Here is an 18,172-nt window from a genome sequence, read left to right as displayed (position 1 = left end):
AGGGCAGAACAGAACCACACTGCACACCACTCAGAACAACCAGGCAGTATGAATGTGTGGGAGGAATTTAAAGTCATAGGAGGTTTGCTTTACCAAGCCCTCCTTGATAGCAGTACATCTTATTCAAAAGCTATTTCCTATTTCTATAACCACTACCTAGGAATTGACCCTATCTCAGAATTAGGAAGTATTACTTATTATATAAAGACTAAAATCTATAGATAGAAACATCATGTTTATCTGACATCAAAACAGGTTTTTAATACAGGTATGCATTTCTGTTGAGGGTATTTCTAATAGTAAGTGGATATAGAAAATATTCTTAAATTCTGAGACATTTGTTGTTGTGAGCAGTTCTTTTTAACTTTATTTTTTTAAATGCATTAATGTCCTTTGATTTCCATGGGAGTAGGTGAAATGTTGAATTGAAAGCCTAATTCAGTAAGAAGACAAGAAATTAACTGTACAAATCACCTGAATCAGTGGATTTTCTGAGAGACTAATCATTAATAATAAAAGATATTTATAAAAAAAAAAAATACCCATGTCACTCCATTTTTTGTTAGCTGAAAGCTGCAGTACAGAGTAAAGGATTATGAAGGTGCAAAGCTTGGAGATGTGGTAACTGGAGAGTTGGGAAAGTTGAGTTTTAGCCTTGATTTAGTATTCATGTTTTCATTTTTTCTTGTACAATATAATGTTTTTAATCTCATGGGGATATTTAATCAAATGATATACAAACATACTTAAAAGTCTGGGCATGTGCGGTAACTCCAAAAACTATTTTCATTTTATTCTTACAAGTAAATAAAACTCTAATATTAATTTGGTTATTATGCGCAACAGACAATACAGTTATACACAGAACTTAATAGACAGCTTGGCAACATTCTAAAATCACTAAGAATTTTTGATACAAGAGTTTGAAAATCATCAAGCTCAGAACATACAAGGTTTTGTTTTTAGAATATAAAATTTCATATGAAGCATGAACAGTGTATTTTGGTCAGATTTCCATTCAACACAAAGGCAGTCAATTATAATGGCATTTCTGTTTTTCCAGGCACAAAATGAAGATAATAAACATTAAAATTTAGAATTGGAAAAAACCCTCATTATGTGTGAATAATAAATATTAAACTCCAGCATGGTCTTTAAGCCTAGAACCAATGGACAATATATTTGTTATTTTGCACTGTTAGCATGCACTAAAATAAAAAGCTAGAAGCATAAGACCATCCATGGAAGAAAAGGTGCTAAGAAGGAGGCTGGCTTCAAACCAAAAGGTCATGGATGAATTTTGCAGGCCCCTCTTGATTGCATAAAGTTGCTGTAGATGATAATGGAATTGGGGACAGAACAAGGATACAGAATTCTGGATTCTAACCTCATCAAGGTATTTACTCTGGGATCTCCAAGTACTTAATCTCCAAGTACTTAACATCCCCAGTCTTGATGAAAGAAATTGAAATATTCGTCGTATGGTTTTACATTTCAATTCTTGTGTTTGAAAAGAATAAAAATGGATACGTTTTCCAGTGTGCAGAGTATGATTTCTCTTCAGGCAAAAGAAATCTTACCCGATAGCTGGTGTGGAAGTTTAGAAATAACATTCAGAACTAATATTCCTAGAGGTTTTCACGTGGTTTTGGTTTATCACTTTAACAGAAATTTAGAGCATCTTGTATTAAATATCTCCATAATTTTCCTGCTCAATGAAAAGTCTTCTGAAAGTACTCAATATACCTGATCACTGCCATCGCTAAATGTCCTTAAGGCCTCAACTTTTGTTTCTCTCTCCTATCAGTGCCCCAGCACCTATTTCCTCTTAAAGCTAAAAGACGTTTAAAAAGCTGAAAGGTGGCAAAGTTAAAGGTGTGCTATTGCGAATGAAAGACAGAAGTGGGGAGGCCATCTAGGCCATTGTTTAGATAACTGCTTGAGAAAAGGTTCACTACTTCCATAGGGGTCGTGTGCATGTGGAGTGCGTGGGCGGAAGGCCCCCAGCTTCTGGGTTGGCTTCTGGGGAGTCCTGGCCCGCAGCCTCCACCTGCTGGAGGAGGGACGGGGCGGGGCTGAGAGGAGGAGGGAGGTGACGCAGGAGCGACCCAGATCGCCCCGCTTCTCCCCGACCCCCGCCGAGGCCCAGACCGCGGCAGGCTCCTCCGTCTGCAGCTCGGTGAGTCCTTGGCTGATGCCAGCCCAGACCTCGGCCTGACGCCCACCCCCGGCCGACGGGTTCTTCGCGATCGGCAGTGGGGGAGGGCGTCCCGCTGAAATCCTTGAGCCAGAGGCTGGGGGCAGACAAAGGATGGGTGGGAAAATCGGAGGGTCGGCTCTAAATGAGAGGGAAAGAGTCGGGAGGAAGAAGGTTGGGTAGCTCATCAAATCTGAACGATGTTGGCTGGGGGTGTAAATGAAACAAAGACATCCTGCGTGCAGAGGCGGGGAGGGAAAGACGGAGATGGCCGGAGAGGCGGGTGCCTGCCTCTGGCCTTTTGGTCAGATTGCGGGCTCTGCTCTCTCAGCTCTTTGTAGAACAAGGTTTTCCATCTGAGAGTGGCTTCTTAAAAGCCTTTCCTTTACAGAACTAGAATTTGGGGGTTATGAATATTTCCGTTTCAGGGGAGAAATGCACGCCGCCACCATCTCTGCCGGCTCCCAGAGAAGGGTGGGCAGAAGAGGGTTTGCAGGGCCCCTGCCTGAGGTGTCCGCCCTAAGGTCCAGCAGCTGCAGAAGGAATCTGTGTGAATATTTGTTCTCTTGTTCTGCAGGCTTGGGGTTGCATAGAAGCCAACCTTCAGGACAGGTTGACTCCCCCGACTTTCACCTTCTCTTTCACTTGTTCTCTTTTCTCTCACCTTTCGATTCCCCCAATTCCAACCTCCAGAACAGTGAGGTGATATTGCCAACTTAATAACAGCAACCTGGGGGTCTCTGTGCCCAGCACTGTTCTCTGTGCTCTTGCATGTGCTCCCACATTTATCCTCACAGTGACCCTGAAAGACAGATGCTCTTCTCTCCCTTTTTGCAGAGAAGGAAGCGGAGGCGTCTGCCCACGACCCCCTGCTCATTTGGTGCAGCAGGCAGCCCTCCTCTTCCTTCCCAGGTTGCAGGGCAGGCCTGAGCTGTGTATATCTTCATCCCACTCAGGATCTCAAGTGTGTTCCGTGTTTGCTAAGCTAAGATGGTCTCTTCTGCCAGCCCCAAGCTCTCTGTGCTTCTGTACGATGTGCGTCTTCCAACGCCTTCGCATGAGCCTGTTCTTCCCCAGGACTAGGAAAGCCAAGATGTCACTCTCCCTCTCCCTTTCTCAAGATGGAAGCAAAGTTTTGTTGTTTGTTTAAAAGCCAGGGAGAGTGGTGGAGGAAGAATGGTGCAGAACTTCCAGAGAGCTATGAGGACCATAAGAAATGACAGAACTGCCGTTATCGTCTAGTCTTTCCCAGGATGTAAGGACACAGGGAACTGGCCGTCTCAGACAATTTTGTTTCTTTAACACCTTCTCACAGCTCATGTCCTGGTTAGTGTGGACACGTAAGGCCTAAGCAAACCCTTAAAAATTTTCACTGCAGTCTCTCCCTGGGCGGCCCTTGAATCACTCCCTGGAGTGATCACATGATCGCATCATCACAGTTGACGATTGTGGCTAATCGATTTATGTGTGGTCTTTTTTCTGCAGGTTAAAAATGGTCTTCAGGATGGTTTCTACCATGCTGTCTGGCCTGGTGTTATGGCTGACGTTTGGATGGACTCCAACAGCTGCTTATAGCCCAAGGACCCCAGACCGGGTCTCAGAAACAGACATCCAGAGGCTGCTCCATGGCGTGATGGAGCAGCTGGGCATTGCCAGGCCTCGGGTGGAGTACCCAGCTCACCAGGCCATGAACCTTGTGGGCCCGCAGAGTATCGAAGGTATTTACTGTGTCCTGCCAGTTAGCAGTTTCTATCATTGCTGTTGTTCAGTTGCTAAGTTGTCTGACTGTTTGCAACTCCATGGACTGTAGCACACCAGGCTTCCCTGTCCTCCACTATTAGCAGTTTCTATTAGCAGTAAAATAATTAATACATATTGAAGAAACTCTACTTCCTCCCTGTTTTTCCTTTCTTCTTACACTATACAGCATATACATGCAGACACATAAGAATATAAGTCCTGTGATAACAGCGACCTTATCTAATTCACAGCTGTAGCCCTAGCATCTAGCACAAAGCCTGATACGTTAGTATATATCAAGTGAATGAAGAAGCATCTAGCGTTATCACTAAAAAAAGATTAGAACCCAGACCCCACATCTTCTCCCAAACTGATCTTTGGGAAATTGTATCCCCAACTGCCTACCTCTGAACCACTGCCAACCAGTATTTATAAAAGATCTTCAAAATATAGGACCTAAAGGATCTGAGTTGATTCTTAAGGAGGACATCAGATAAACCCAGAAGGAGCCAATGACATACTGGCATTAAGAGTTTAGGTCAAAAACTTAAAAAATATATCTTAAAGTATAATGAATGTTAATTTAATTGTTTCATGGTTGTAAGACTGTTGCCCCCTTGAGTTTCCCTGAGTTTCTGGCAATATAGTTTTAATACTTTTCTTAGAAAGTGGTACTTTTTTGCTTAACGCTTTATTTATAGAGAATTGGAATCTAGGTCTTGAGCAGCTCTTAAGAGCAGGTGCCTTATTTCCATGCCTGGCTTTATATCTCTGATTCTGAATGTTCTCTTTCTCCACTGAGGTGGAGCCCGAAAGCCGGAGGATGGTTAATTTTGTTTGAACACAAGAGAGCACTTCAGGTGCCTGGGCACAGGAGTGGGTCTGAAGAAAACATGTGAATTCTTTCTCTGAGTTTTGTCAAAACACACAACCAGCAAATGCTATTTCCTGGGCATCAATTTTGTGTAATTTTGCCTGAGTCTATAATTTCTTACAACAGCTATCTGCCTTGGGGGTCCAGGGAATGCCATGGATATTGTTGACATATGATTCTCATTTCTGTCGTGTTACCCATAGTTCTAAACCACTGAGTAAAACTAACTCTGTGGGATTGTTGTCTACATGGCTGACATTTGATTTCAGGAGTGGATTAACGCAGATGACTTGAATCAAAAGCATGCCAGCCTAGCACAGGGCTTGAGGTGGGAACAAATCAGACAGAGCTTCACACCACCCCTTCTGGGGTGAATCTAAATCCTGCCCAGTACCTGTTGCCACCTCTGGCTTCAAACACGCCTACCCATTTGAGACCAGCTCTTTGAAGACAATGAATATCTGCCCCTTTAACCATAAGTGCTCTTTAGTCACCCAGCTGTTGTCATGGAGACAGTTTCCCAGGTTTCCGTTAATACTGGAAGCCTGATCATGTGTGCGGGAAGAGAAACAGCAAATCCCTGGCCATCCGCAGCCTGTGTTTATCCAGAGCCTCCTTGCCTTTGCTCAGTAGCCAGCTGCTTGGCACCTGCTCTGTGCCAGCCCCTGGTGCAGGAGGCACTGAGACCGCTCTGTTCTAGAGGATTCTTATCTGGGAGTAGGGGCGAGGAGAGGTGATTACTGTGTCAGGGCCAGTGTTCTGACAGATATACAGGCAAGGTGCTACATGGAAGTGAAGAACAAAGTATAACTTATTCTGCTTGGGGGTAGATGGAGGTGGTGGCTTTAAAGAAATGCTTCTTTGAAGGAGCAATGTTTGAACTGGGTTTTGAAGTTTGAGTAGGAATTCATCAGGGAATGGCAAATGAAAAGGTATGGAGATACGAAAGCGTGGCTTAGAACAATTCAGAATCAAAAACTTTATTACCCTTGGGGAAGCATGAGCTTCCCAGGTGGCGCTAGTGGTAAAGACCCCAGCTGGTGCAAGGGATGGAAGAGATGTGGGTTCCATCCCTGAGTTGGGAAGACCCTCTGGAGGAGGGCATGGCAACCCTCTCAGTATTCTTTCCTGGAGAATCCCAAGGACAGAGAAGCCTGGTGGGCTACAGTCCACAGGGTCACACGGCGTCGAATACGAATGAAGAGCCTTAGCACGCGTGCAGTGTGATGTCATAGCCGTGTTGGATCTCTTCTAACAGTGTCTGTGGAAGGTATGAATATCAGCTTGTGTTCTAGATTTGTTACTGTGTAAAATTTATCAGACATTCAGCAGCTTAATACAGTACTTAACTTGTTACATCAGAGTTTCCTTTAGTCAGGAGTCGGGCATGGGTTAAGCAGGGCCTTCAGCTCAGAGTCTCATCAGGCTGAAAATCTCAGTGTTGACAGGAAATGCAGTCCTGGCTGGAGCTTTAGGTTCTCTTCCGAACGCATCTAGGTTGTTGGCAGAATTCAATTTTTTGCCCTTGTGGGACCAAGGCCCCTTTCTCTGGTTGTTGCCAGCGGTGTCCCTCAAGTTGCTTGTAAGCCTCTCACAGCTTGGCAGCTTACTTTCTCAAAGCCAGAGGGAGAATGTCCCTTTAGTCTGCTAATCATCATACAGTATCATTATAGGAGTGATGGTCCCTTTGTCTTCGTCATTTGTCAATGGAGAGATAGTCCATTGCGTTCCCAGGCCCCACAGAGGATTCATGCATGGCGTGTGCACCAGTAGGTGGGAATCTTGGGGGGGAGGTCATCATAGAATTCTGCCTATTACAGCTTGAATGCAAACTAACAGAGAAAATAGCCCAAAGACTTTGGAGGGAAGAGGAAACAAACTGGGAAGCCTGACTTTTTTCCTATTGTGGACTTTGGCATTTAAGTTATTGCATGGTCTAATATTTTCTCATCTGAGTGTATGATTGTTTCAGCTCACTTGTTTATTTGCATTGTCTCTGCTCAGATGATCATTCCTGCTAATTCCCAGGGGTCTGACAGATGCCTGGGTTATCTTCCATATACCTTCAACATTTATTTTGTTTTTGTTTTTTTTTTAATTTTTTATTTTTCAGTGGGTTTTGTCATACATTGACATGAATCAGCCATGGAGTTACATGTATTCCCCATCCCACCTCCCTCTCCACCCGATTCCTCTGGGTCTTCCCAGCCCACCAGGCCCGAGCACTTGAACATTTATTTTGTTATGAAGGACCAAGTTAGAAAGGTTTTCTAATTTTTATAGGAAGAATACCCAGAGTATAAATGCAAAAACCTCAAGATGAGAGCAGGGAGTCTGGTATGGCTGCAGTTTCAAAGTCATCGCTCAGAGAGACCTGCCCAACTGCCCAGAGGAGCTCTCCCCATTCTCTGCCATGGTGCCCTTTTGTATTTTTTAAACTCCAGCATTTAAAAAAAAATTATAATGAATGTTTATTTCCTTGCTTGTTTATTGTCTGTCTTCCCACTGGAATGTCAGTTCCACGAGGCCACATCTTTTGTTTACTGCTTTATACCCAGACACATTGTAGGCAGTTGGTAAATATTTGAAGAATGAATGTGTATTTGAATAAATATTTTAAAACTAATATATCTGGCAGTGGGCTGACCGAGTGGCTCAGAGGATAAAGAATCCACCTACAATGAAAGAGACACGGTTCAATCCCTGGATTGGGAAGATCCCCTGGAGAAGGAAATGGCAACCCCCTCCAGTAGTCTTGCCTGGAGAATTCCATGGACAGAGGAGCCTGGAGGGCTACAGTCCATGAGGTTGGAAAAGAACTGGATACAACTTTGAACAACAACATATCTGGCATCAGAAGTATATGAGTATAGAATTTATATTCTATTTGACATCTGGGTCTCTTGAGACTTCTTCCCCTTAAGCTCAAGGGAAATATTCCATTTCTGTTCTCTCTTTTAAAAATCAGGAACTCGGTGATAATGTGCTCCTCCAAAGGTCTGTTTACTTTGACGGTGACTGATCACCAGGGTGCAAGTTTCCTGCCTTCTCTCCAGGGGCGTATTGAGAAATGGGGACTTTTGCAGTTTTGGAAAAAAACCAGCAGAGGGCCGACTAGACCCGAAGCATATAGATGTGAGGGTTCCTGAAACCTGGTACCCAGCCTCCTGGTTGTTAAGCCAGCCTCCTTGTTGACCTACTGTAGATGGTCACTGGGGAGAAAGCATTTGCCCAAAGCATCAAGAGATTGGAGGTTATTTTTCACGTCTCCATAGGTACCTTAATCATGACTTGGTAAGGAATATCTTTCAAATGTGTGAATTCGTAACCCAAAGCAAAACAAAAACAGAGTGAAGACAAACAGGCACCAACTAATTGTTTTATAGAGAAGAAAACATGCTTTAATGGAAAGGAAAACCTGGGATGAGTCTTTTTTTTTTTTTTTTTGGATGGTAGTTTATTTTTCCAGAGTGAGTCTTAAGCATACTTTTTACAAGCTGTGTGTGATCTCAGTGACTTTCCTGAAACTTGGTTTTCTTATACATAAAGTGGGGCTCCAGCCCACTCACATGCAAAAAGTGGGTGCTGTTAGTAACTGAATCAGGCCAGCCTTTTCTCACTGTGGAGTATCAGGAGCACAGCTGCAGGCTTTAATGGCCTTCCCTGATATTACTGTGGGTGATTCACCCAGTTACCAGTACATCTCAGCCATGCTACCGTGCACCTTGCATCTCAGCGGTGTCCCCAAGCTCAAATCGGCTCATTAGTCAAAATGACATAGATAAGTGCTTACTGTTGTTATATTTTCCCCAGAAACAAGGAAAGTCACCAGCTGTCCAAGAGATTAGTTCAGAGAGCCATTAGTTATGAGGTAGAGATGCTTGGGAGTCAGAAGTGGCTCTGCCAGCAAGACACTAATGTTAGCTTTTGATAAATCCAATCAGAAAATGTGCTTCTGTTTTCAGGATAGCAGCCTCAGGTAGAAAGGGGTCTGCTCAATGCCACGGGTTCATTTCCCCCTACCCTCCTAGACCACCTGATAATACCAGATATCAAACCACTGAGGGATTTATATATACTGGCACTTGATGGATCCCAAATAAATTTAAATCAATATTGCCAAACATACAAACACCAAAATTCCTTTTTATAACGCTAAATTTGGGGCTTTAAATTTTTTTTTACTTTAAAGAGAACAAAATTATTTACTTAATAAATGTCAGGTGGAGAAAGAATCCGTAAGATAAGATCTGTTTAAAGGGGTGGATCCTAAGGAGCCTCTATTTCGTCCACCTCTGGCCTCGTAAAGGAACCGCAGTGCCTGCATTTGACCACCAGGGGGCACCAGTTGCCTCCTATTTGAAGGTTGGTGGTGGTTTAGTTGCTAAAGCATGTCTGACTTGAGACCTCCAGGACTGTAGCCCGCCAGGTTCCTCTGTCCGTGGGATTTCCCAGGCAAGAACACTGGAGTAGGTTGCCATTTCCTTCTCCAGGGGATCTTCCTGACCCAGGGATCAAACCTGAATCTCCTGCATTGCTGTGGTCTCCTGCGTTGTGGGCGGATTCTTTACCGACTGAGCCACTCAAGGTGCCGGTTGAAGAGAAGCGTCTTAAACGTTGATCAACTGACCTGAGCCTCTCAATTTCAGGCTAGCCTCTGTCTGCAGTTGGAGGAAGGGGTGCGGGCCGAGACAGATATCTTGACTAAAATCTGTTTCTAGGTTATCCTCATCCTGGGAGAGCCAATGAGAGCAGTGGGCTGGAAGGGCTGTCTTTGAGTGCAGCAGGGCCTCCAGTTTGGCTCATGTCCTTTGGGGTTCTGTTGAGCTCACCCTGAATTCAAATCCTTAATGTTTCCCTGGATGATTTCCAGTTTTTTGTCTTAGGCAATTACACCAGTAGTGATAAGAAATTGAAAAGGAATAGGGGGAAATTTGGGGTTTTTTCTGGTGGTAGGGGAATAAGGAGATAAAAATGATGACTTATTTTACTGTTGCTTAAGGTGTCCTGGGACACCCAGGTGTAGATGTCCGGAAGGCACTTAGATGTATATGACACAGGAGAGCTCTCTGGGTGAAGGAAGGGGTTTGATAGTCATCATCATATTAGTGGTGGCTGATGTCATAGAAATGGATGAAGTTTCCTGGTGAAGTATTAATTAAGAAGAGCAGACACCTGAGAAAAAGTCTGGAAGACTCCATTTATAGGACCAGGTAGAAGAATCTGCAAAGGAAGTCCAGAAAGATTGGGCATTAAGTAGAAACTGACAGGTTCAGTGTAAACAAAGAATGAGAGTTTCAGGAAGGGGCCATGGTCACTTTGTCAAAATTAGCAGAGAGTTTATATAAAATCAGGACCATTGGTGTGGAATATATGCTAAGAGTAACCGCACTGAAGTTCCTGGGACTTTGGGTAGAACAGGTTCTGCAGAATAGTGGGGGCCAGAAACCACAGTGCAGGAAATAGAAGACAAGATATAGAAGTCTGTTCCAGAATGTCAGGTTGTGGGAGAAGACTGTGAAACGGTTGTGGAAGGATGAGGGGGTTGGTGATGGAGAGATGAGCAAGGTCTTTGTGTAGGTTGTTGTTTTAGAGATTTGAACTTGTCGAAGTGCTAATTGGCAAGAGCTGCTGGAGAGAGGGGTTTCCCCAGTGACTCAGACAGTAAAGAATCTGCCTACAATGCAGGAGACGCAGGTTTGATCCCTGGGTTGGGAAGAGAGAGAAGGAACTGGCAACCCACTCCAGTATTCTTGCCTGGAGAATCCTATGGGCAGAGGAGCCTGGTGGGTTACAGTTCATGAGCTTGCAAAAAAGTCAAACGTGGCTGAGCAACTGAGCATGCATGCATGCACGATGGAGAGAGAGTTAAAGTTATGGGATGAAGGGCAGATGACTGATGGGTAAATGTTCCTGAGGATATGGGAGGAGATGAAACCAAGAGCTCAGGTGGAGGCCGGGCTTTAGGTCTTTCCTCAACTGGGAAAAAAGGGAAGACATAGAAGTGTGTCAGGATGCTGTGAAGTTCATGTTTTATTGTTCTTATTGTTGTTGTTCAGTCGCCAAGTTGAGTCTGACTCTGCAACCCCATGGACCGCAACTCGCCAGGCTTCCCTGCCCCTCACCATCTCCCAGAGTTTGCCCAAGTTCATGTCCGTTGAGTCAGTGATGCCATCCAACCGTCTCATCCTCTGTCTCCCTCTTCTTCTCCCTTCAATCTTTCCCAGCATCAAGGTCTTTTCCAAAGAGTCAGCTGTTCCTCCTCACCCCCCACAATCACTTCCTTGTTTCAGTCGAGGAGGGCAGATAATCTTTGCCACATTGTACAGAGGTGGAAGGAGAAGGTCAGAGAAGTGACTTCTCTAGGGATGCAGTTTGTATTTGAACTTGGTTCAAACACAGTAGACTCTGGTGTATCCTTCTTCTATCTTGGTCTGCTGTACACAGCATGCTGCTGCTTAGGCTAGTTGATTAATGGTATGGTAGAGCACAGGCTTGATCTTGGACCAAACTGGGAAACAGTTTTATCTTTAGGGATGATCCTTGTTCCTTGCTCATTGTTGACCTTTCTTTGAATTTGCTGCTCCATATAGACTTCCCCTTGAAGTGGCACTTATGATAAAGAGCTGTTTTCCTTCCCTACCAAACTATGAGATCTGCAGGTCTGACCTGCTTTTTCTGTGTGCAGGGCCTAGACAGGGCCAGGCATGTAATGGATGCTCACGAAATGTTTTTTGAAAGACCCTCTCACAGTATGTGTCCTAGAAACACTGACCTGAGATGCCAGCAGGTGAAACTGGTGTTATTTTAGTTCAGATCATCCACCCTGTAAGTATATTTTGAGCATTTAACCCTGATAATCCAATACTCACTGGCTTCCTTCCTACCCTTTGAGGATCCCAGCTCCTCAAAGTGTCTTAAATCCATGCATGATCCAGATCACAGAGGGCTGGTCCCTACCCTGGGGCACTTACCCATGTTCCCCTCTTTCCTCTCCTTGTCCCCATTGCTGGGCACCCCCTCACCCTCCAGACTCCAGCCATGAGCAGTTGCAGCCTCAGGGAGTCTGTCATAAGTGTTGGGTGGCGAGGATAGGGGGAGACCCCTCCGGTACCTCGTGTCCCTAAACCTCTTTAGGGCTTGCCCTTTTATTTCTCACTGTTCCCAACAACCCGCCGCCCCACCCTCACACCATGCTCTCCAGAGATTCACAGGAGAGGCTGCACGGGAGCCACACCTCACTGGGCATCGGGCACCAAAGGGGTGAAAGTGGGTGAAGAATCCGCCTGCAATGCAGGAGACCCCGGCTCAATGCCTGGGTCGGGAAGATCCACTGGAGAAGGGGTAGCCCCATTTCCCTCCACACCCCCACTGCCCATGAAGGCAGAGCTTGTCCCTGCCTCTGGTTGGCCAGTCGGACTCCTTCTCCCTTTAGTTTGAGCTTTTCCCTAGGAGGTATCTCATTCTTGGTGCATACAGGCTTCTGGCGAGTGTCCTCCCAGACACGCTATCCCGTCTGAAGCCCAGAGCAGGTTCAAGCTGGGACCTCGACCTCATCCCACATCACCTGAGACTCACCATCTGGGGAGATGGCATGACAACGGCAGCCGCTGAGTCACCGCAGGGCGTGATGTCCACAGATAATTGGCAAAGAGGATCACATACGCATGGGAAAATGGTAACCAATCTTACATAATACTCTATGGTTTGCAAAAACCCTTTCCTGAGCCCTGTCTTATTTGATTGAACCTTTCTAACCATTAAAAAAAGTGTGATGTTGCCTGCAGTCACATCGCTTGATCTTTTCAATTTAGCTGGCAAACCAGCTGTGTTAGGTTTGACTGCATTTCTCCAGCCAGCTGTCTTCCATCCCATCGACTTGGCTAACCCTGTGATATTTAGCTGAGAAGCTGTAATGATGCTGGGAGTCGTGGTAAACCACAGGCGAATTGGGGCAGATGGTGATCCCGGGATACGAAGCCTCAGAAAGCAAAGTGTCTGACAAAACTGCCCTCTTGGAACAAATTGGCACCGTGGTCGTAAAGAAAGCTATGGAAACCGGCTTGGGAAGGTTTAGCAGATCACAGCTTGGCACCACAGTTAAAAGTAAGCATGACTCTCAGCCGTGGCAGGCCGTGGGATTGGAGTAGCAGAAGGGGCATGTGGTGTGGATGGTGGGGGACGTGGTCTCCGTGGAGCGGAGCAGGAAGAACGGTGAGGTTCGAAGCCCAGGGGTTTGGGTCCTGGCTCAGACCAGCTGCGTGTCACTAAGTCAGTCCCTTAAACTCTATGAAGTTTAGTTTCCCAGTCTGAAGACAGAGGTGAGCTACCCAGATCATCTCTCGGGGTTGATATAGTCGTCATGTTAAATCATGTATGTAAAAGTGTTTGGGGGCGATATGAAGTTTCACTCATAATGGGAAGTATCACTGTCATGGTCATTACTGTTTCATTCAACCGTATGTATTTCTAGGTTAAAGGTTCCAGGGCTGGAAGATGGTATGTCTGTGGTGTGTCCCGTGTTTCCTGTTCCCCGTGTCCTGCTAGACTTGGCCTGGGGGAAACTGCCTGCAATAGTTGCATGTTAGACTTGGAGGAACCAGTTGACCTCTGGCCTTAGGAACTGCTAAGCTGCCTGTTAGTGTTACCTTAGGAATTAGGAACTGTGTCTGCAGTGAGGATGGATGGTTCCTGAAAACCAGTAGAGTAACTTTTCCATACTCAACAGTACTCTGTTCTACTTCTTTCCTGGGTGGCCGTATAAGTCTTGTGTTTGGCTGTGACATGGGTTATAGAAGCATCTTAAAAGTTAGGACGACTGGCTGTTTAGTCAACTGCCAAGCCAAGAGCTTGCTCATGTGCATGTAGGAGATGCTGGTGTGAGAATGGTGTGCAGATGGGTTGGAAAGTGTGTTCTCAGTGGCTTGAAAGGAGGCTGTCTACATGTCCGTGTTTCCATGGACGTGACTGGCAGGCCCTGATCGGTTCACTTCCCCTGAACCATGCATTCTATCAAAATACCATTTAACATATTTCCATTTTTATTAACTTTCTAAGTAATTATTGAATGCTTACACATTTGGGCTTCCCAGGTGGTGCTAGTGATAAAGAACCTGCATGCCAACGCAGGAGACAGAGGAGACGAGGGTTCGATCCCTGGGTCGGGAAGATGCCCTGGAGGAGGGCATGGCAACCCACTACAGTATTCTTGCCAGGAGAATCCCATGGACAGAGGAGCCTGGCGGGCTGCAGTCCATGGGGTTGCAGAGTTGGATACACACAAGTGAAGTGACTGAGCAAGCATGTTACCAGCTGCCAGGAACTGTGGCCTGGACATTTGCCAACCAACCTACATACGTCTAATGTATTTACAAAGGATCTTTGTGAACTAGGTAAGAGTCAGCCATTATCTTCTAACCTGTTAGTAAAGTTAAACTCTGACCTGAAGGACTGAGGCGTTTTCCCGAGAACCAGGGCTGCAGCAGGACTGGACAGCCTTTCCCCTCACTTTCGCATCCCTGGATGCGTTTTCCATCGGCGCTTCAGTCTCGAGGCCTCCAGAGGAATGCGTGTGTGCTAAGTCACTTCAGTCGTGTATGTCTTTAGGCAAGAAAGCTGAAGTGGGTTGTCATTTCTACTTCAGGGGATCTTCCCGACCCGGGGATAGAACCCACGTCTCTTACGTCTCCTGCATTGGCAGGCAGGTTGTTTAATACTAGCACCGCCTAGGAAGCCCTCCTGAAGGATAAGAATCAGAAAACACAGGCAAGATCAGGAATGATGAGCTGTATTTTCACACACCTGCTAGCTCCATTGGGGTGGGTTGGCTAAATACAAGCTGATCTCCAAGGAGCTGCTGGTTAGTAGCTGGGCCCGTGTTCTCTTATTGTAACCAGAAGCCCTTGTTTAAGCAGCTTGAAGTCTAGGTGAGGAAAAAGGACATAGAAATGGGAATGCACACTTTCCACAGGCTGGGATAGAAGCTGAGAGTCCAGGATCTTGTTTTCATAGTCACCGTGACAGGAGCCCTGGGGGGAGTAAGGTGTTGTGCCCGCAGCCTGCCCCCCAGCAGTCGAAAAGATGTAGCAGGTCAGTTGAACTTGAGTCGGACTTCCTTGAGGAGGGAACATGTGGATCAGGGGGACTCAGGTTCATGAAGGAAGAGGTAGGAGGAAATAGACTTTTTTAATCTAGAATGTGTTGAGTGCAGGATGGTTGGGGGTGGGGAGGAGGTGGCAGGAAGGCTGGACACTTCTAAGGTTGTCACTGAATTTCTCTCCTTAAGGGGATCTGGGGGGACTTAACCTGATGGTCCAGTGGTTAAGACTCTCCGCTTCCACTACAAGGGGCACGAGTTTGAGCCCTGTTTGGGGAACTAAGATCCCACATGCCAAGCAGTACAGCCAAATAAGGAAATAAAAGCTCTTAAAAAAAAAAAAAGAAAAGATTTATGCAAAGAATGTTGCAAGTGCCTCTGGGGACAGGGGCAGGCGGTCTGTGAGGCTCAGGGTCCTAAACTCCCCCAGGACAGCACCTGCCTCCCCAGCCCGTCCCCTGGTCCGCAGAGTGTCCAGTGAGCTCTCCGTCTGCTGGCAGAGAGAAAGGTCACCCGAGTCTGCAGGTGCCCTGGAGGCAGCAGTGGGCTGGTGGTACTGGGTGGGAGGTGGGGTGGGTAGTGTGTTGTGTTTTGTCAAATACATGCACACTCAGCGCAGCACCGGTGAGGTCTCAGGGGCTGGAGGTGGGTGTCGCTTCCGTCACTCAGCGCACGTGGGTGTCAGAGAATAGAGGGGGCCTGCCTGGCACCTTGCTCAGCACGGGCTGGATGATCTACCTGCGCGCCGGCTCATTCCTCGAGCGGCTTCACTGTCCCGGGTCGTTCTTCCCTTGGACGCCCTAGATTGTAAGCTCCCAGGGGAGCAGACACCGACCCTTCCCGGCACTTCAGAGGACACTGGTGCCCAGTGGGAGGTAACTCTGTGCGGTGGGAAGAGAGCTTTGGCGTGGCATCGGGCCTGAGCAAGGCAGAGTGATGCTCCCCCAGGGCCCGTGATGACTGTGGTGATGGGCCCGGCCCCCGGGGCTCCCCGGCAGGCTCAGGACACTGCTGGCCCACTCCCACGGAGGCCTGTCAGAGTTTATCTTTGCGCCAGACATTGTGGCCGAGGAGACAGTCAGTCCAGGAGAGCCAGCCCTGCAGAGGCTCAGGGGACCTTCCTGGTACCATCCTCCCGCTCCAAGGACTCAGCAGGCCTGCTGTCAACCAGCCCAGCCCGGCTTGGATGAGATGCGGGTGACTAACGTTTTCCTCCCGGGCAGCAGGAGTGGACAGGCCTAATGGGAGGAGTCCCTTTGCTGCAAAGTATGAGCCGCCCGTCTCCCGAACTGAACCAGCGGGTCTCTTGCTTTCTTCTTCTTCTTTCTTAATCCTTCAGCAGATGATGGGAGGGGTCATCTGTTGAGTTTGTCCAGACTCTGAATAGTCCTTGGTCGCTGGAGTGTGCAAAAATATGGCAACAGCACAGGTGCTCTTGCCTGAAAATGTTGCCGAAAGGATGGGAACAAGAGCGGTCCTTCTGACAGTAAATGATGCATTACGCTAATATCAGAAGGACTTTTTTTTTCCCTCCCCACATGTGTGGCCAGTGGAGAGAATTTTGGCAGTTGGCTCTCGTTGAACCGGGTCTGTATACAGCACTCTGGAGCCCGGTCATCGCCTCTGGCTTTTTTAAAGGCAGGGTTGTGGTGCCCAGGGGTCTGGGCTGTGACGGCAGGACGTGCCCGCAGCAGGCAGGGAGTGGTCAGCCCAGTCTCAGCTCTCCAGATCCAGGCCTTGAGCAGAATGAGCAATTGGTACCCACGCAGCCGTCTTTGCAGCCTGCCTGCCCACCCAGGCCTCCCGGCCCTCCCGACCCTGCTTCAGGGCATTTCTTTGTGGTTAATGAAGAGTCAAATCTCATCCCTTACCCCCAGTTACAGCACCGAGGCGAGCACATGGCGACCATCAGCCTCGCTCCAGTCTAAGCAGAGAAGCTGAGAGGCAACTAGTGGAAAACATAATAGTGTTCTTTCTTTAAATGTTTTAGGGGAAGAGAACTAATATTGATTTTGTATCTACTATGTGCCAGACGCTATATATATATGTATGTATCTGTGGTGATAGTGGTGATTTAATCGCTAAGTTGTGTCCAACTCTTGCGACCCCATGGACTGTAGCCCACCAGGCTCCTCTGTCCCTAGGATTTTCCTAGGCTAGAATACTGGAATGGGTTGCCATTTCCTTCTCCAGGGGATCTTCCCAACCCAGGGATCAAAACTGGGTCTCCTGCATTGCAGGTGGATATACGTGTGTGTGTGTGTGTGTGTGTGTGTGTGTGTGTGTGTGTAGTGTATATATATATATACACATACTTTTGTCCTCAGAATCCCTATGAGATGCTTTCCTCTTGCAAGGACAAGTTGAGGTGTACAGTCGGTGAGTAGTTAATTGGGCAGGACTGACTAGCTAAGGGGGATATGGGTCTAGATTCAAATCATGTGAGTTTGACTCTAGAGCAGAGTTTTCATCCTTAGGACCTGTGACATTGGCCAGAGACGACTCTTGTTGTGGATGCTGGCAGAACGCCTCGCTTTTGACAAGCAGAAATGTCACCTGTGGATCATTATCGCCTCCTGTGGAGAACCAGTTTTCTACAGGCTTTATTATTCCTGCCACATCTCATTTCAGAAGGATATTTGGGGTACCTTTAAAGACTGTCTTGGGCTTCCCTGGTGCCTCAGAGGTTAAAGCGTCTGCCTGCAGTGTGGGAGACCTGGGTTTGATCCCTGGGTCAGGAAGATCCCCTGGAGAAGGCAATGGCAACCCACTCCAGTATTCTTGCCTGGAGAATCCCATGGACAGAGGAGTCTGGTGGGCTACAGTCCAGGGGGTCACAAAGAGTCGGACACGACTGAGTGACTTCACTTCACTTAAAGACTCTCTAGATGGTATGGACTAGTTATTTATAGTAATTTTTATTATAAAAGTAATAAAGGTCATTATGGATGATTTGGAAAATCATATATAATTGCATGTATTTCTATGAAAAGAAAAATTAGGTCAAACTCCATGCGTATTTTTAGGCTCCATTTCCTACATAGTATCAGATTGATTTCTGTAAATGTTTGACTAATAAGGTTGTTCTCTCTGTCTCTCTGTGGGAATCTTATTTCGCTTGTTAACTATGAGTGTTACCTTACAAATCCTTGAATTTAACAGGCAAAAAAAGATGTCTCTTTGTCTCACTTTGTATTTATTTGATTACTAACAAACTTGACCACCTTTCTATCTATTGTATAGCTATTTGCTTTTCTTATTCTCT

At 46.5% G+C, this 18,172-nt stretch overlaps 1 protein-coding gene across 2 annotated transcripts in view; it reads left to right on the top strand.

The window, feature by feature from the left end:
* The first annotated feature begins 2,077 nt into the window (after positions 1-2,077).
* The window catches only part of SCG5 (secretogranin V), a 56,002-nt gene continuing 39,907 nt past the window's right edge, over positions 2,078-18,172 (top strand). For both annotated transcript variants that reach the window (XM_065941029.1, XM_065941028.1), the window contains exons 1-2: positions 2,078-2,179; positions 3,683-3,915. In XM_065941029.1, coding sequence (XP_065797101.1) covers positions 3,690-3,915 — 226 coding nt within the window. In that variant the 5' untranslated portion in view covers positions 2,078-2,179; positions 3,683-3,689. The remainder of the gene's footprint in view (positions 2,180-3,682; positions 3,916-18,172) is intronic.

The sequence above is a fragment of the Muntiacus reevesi genome, chromosome 7 (genome assembly GCF_963930625.1).
Source record: "Muntiacus reevesi chromosome 7, mMunRee1.1, whole genome shotgun sequence".
Lineage (NCBI taxonomy): Eukaryota > Metazoa > Chordata > Mammalia > Artiodactyla > Cervidae > Muntiacus > Muntiacus reevesi.
This window is presented reverse-complemented; position numbering and strand designations above follow the sequence as displayed.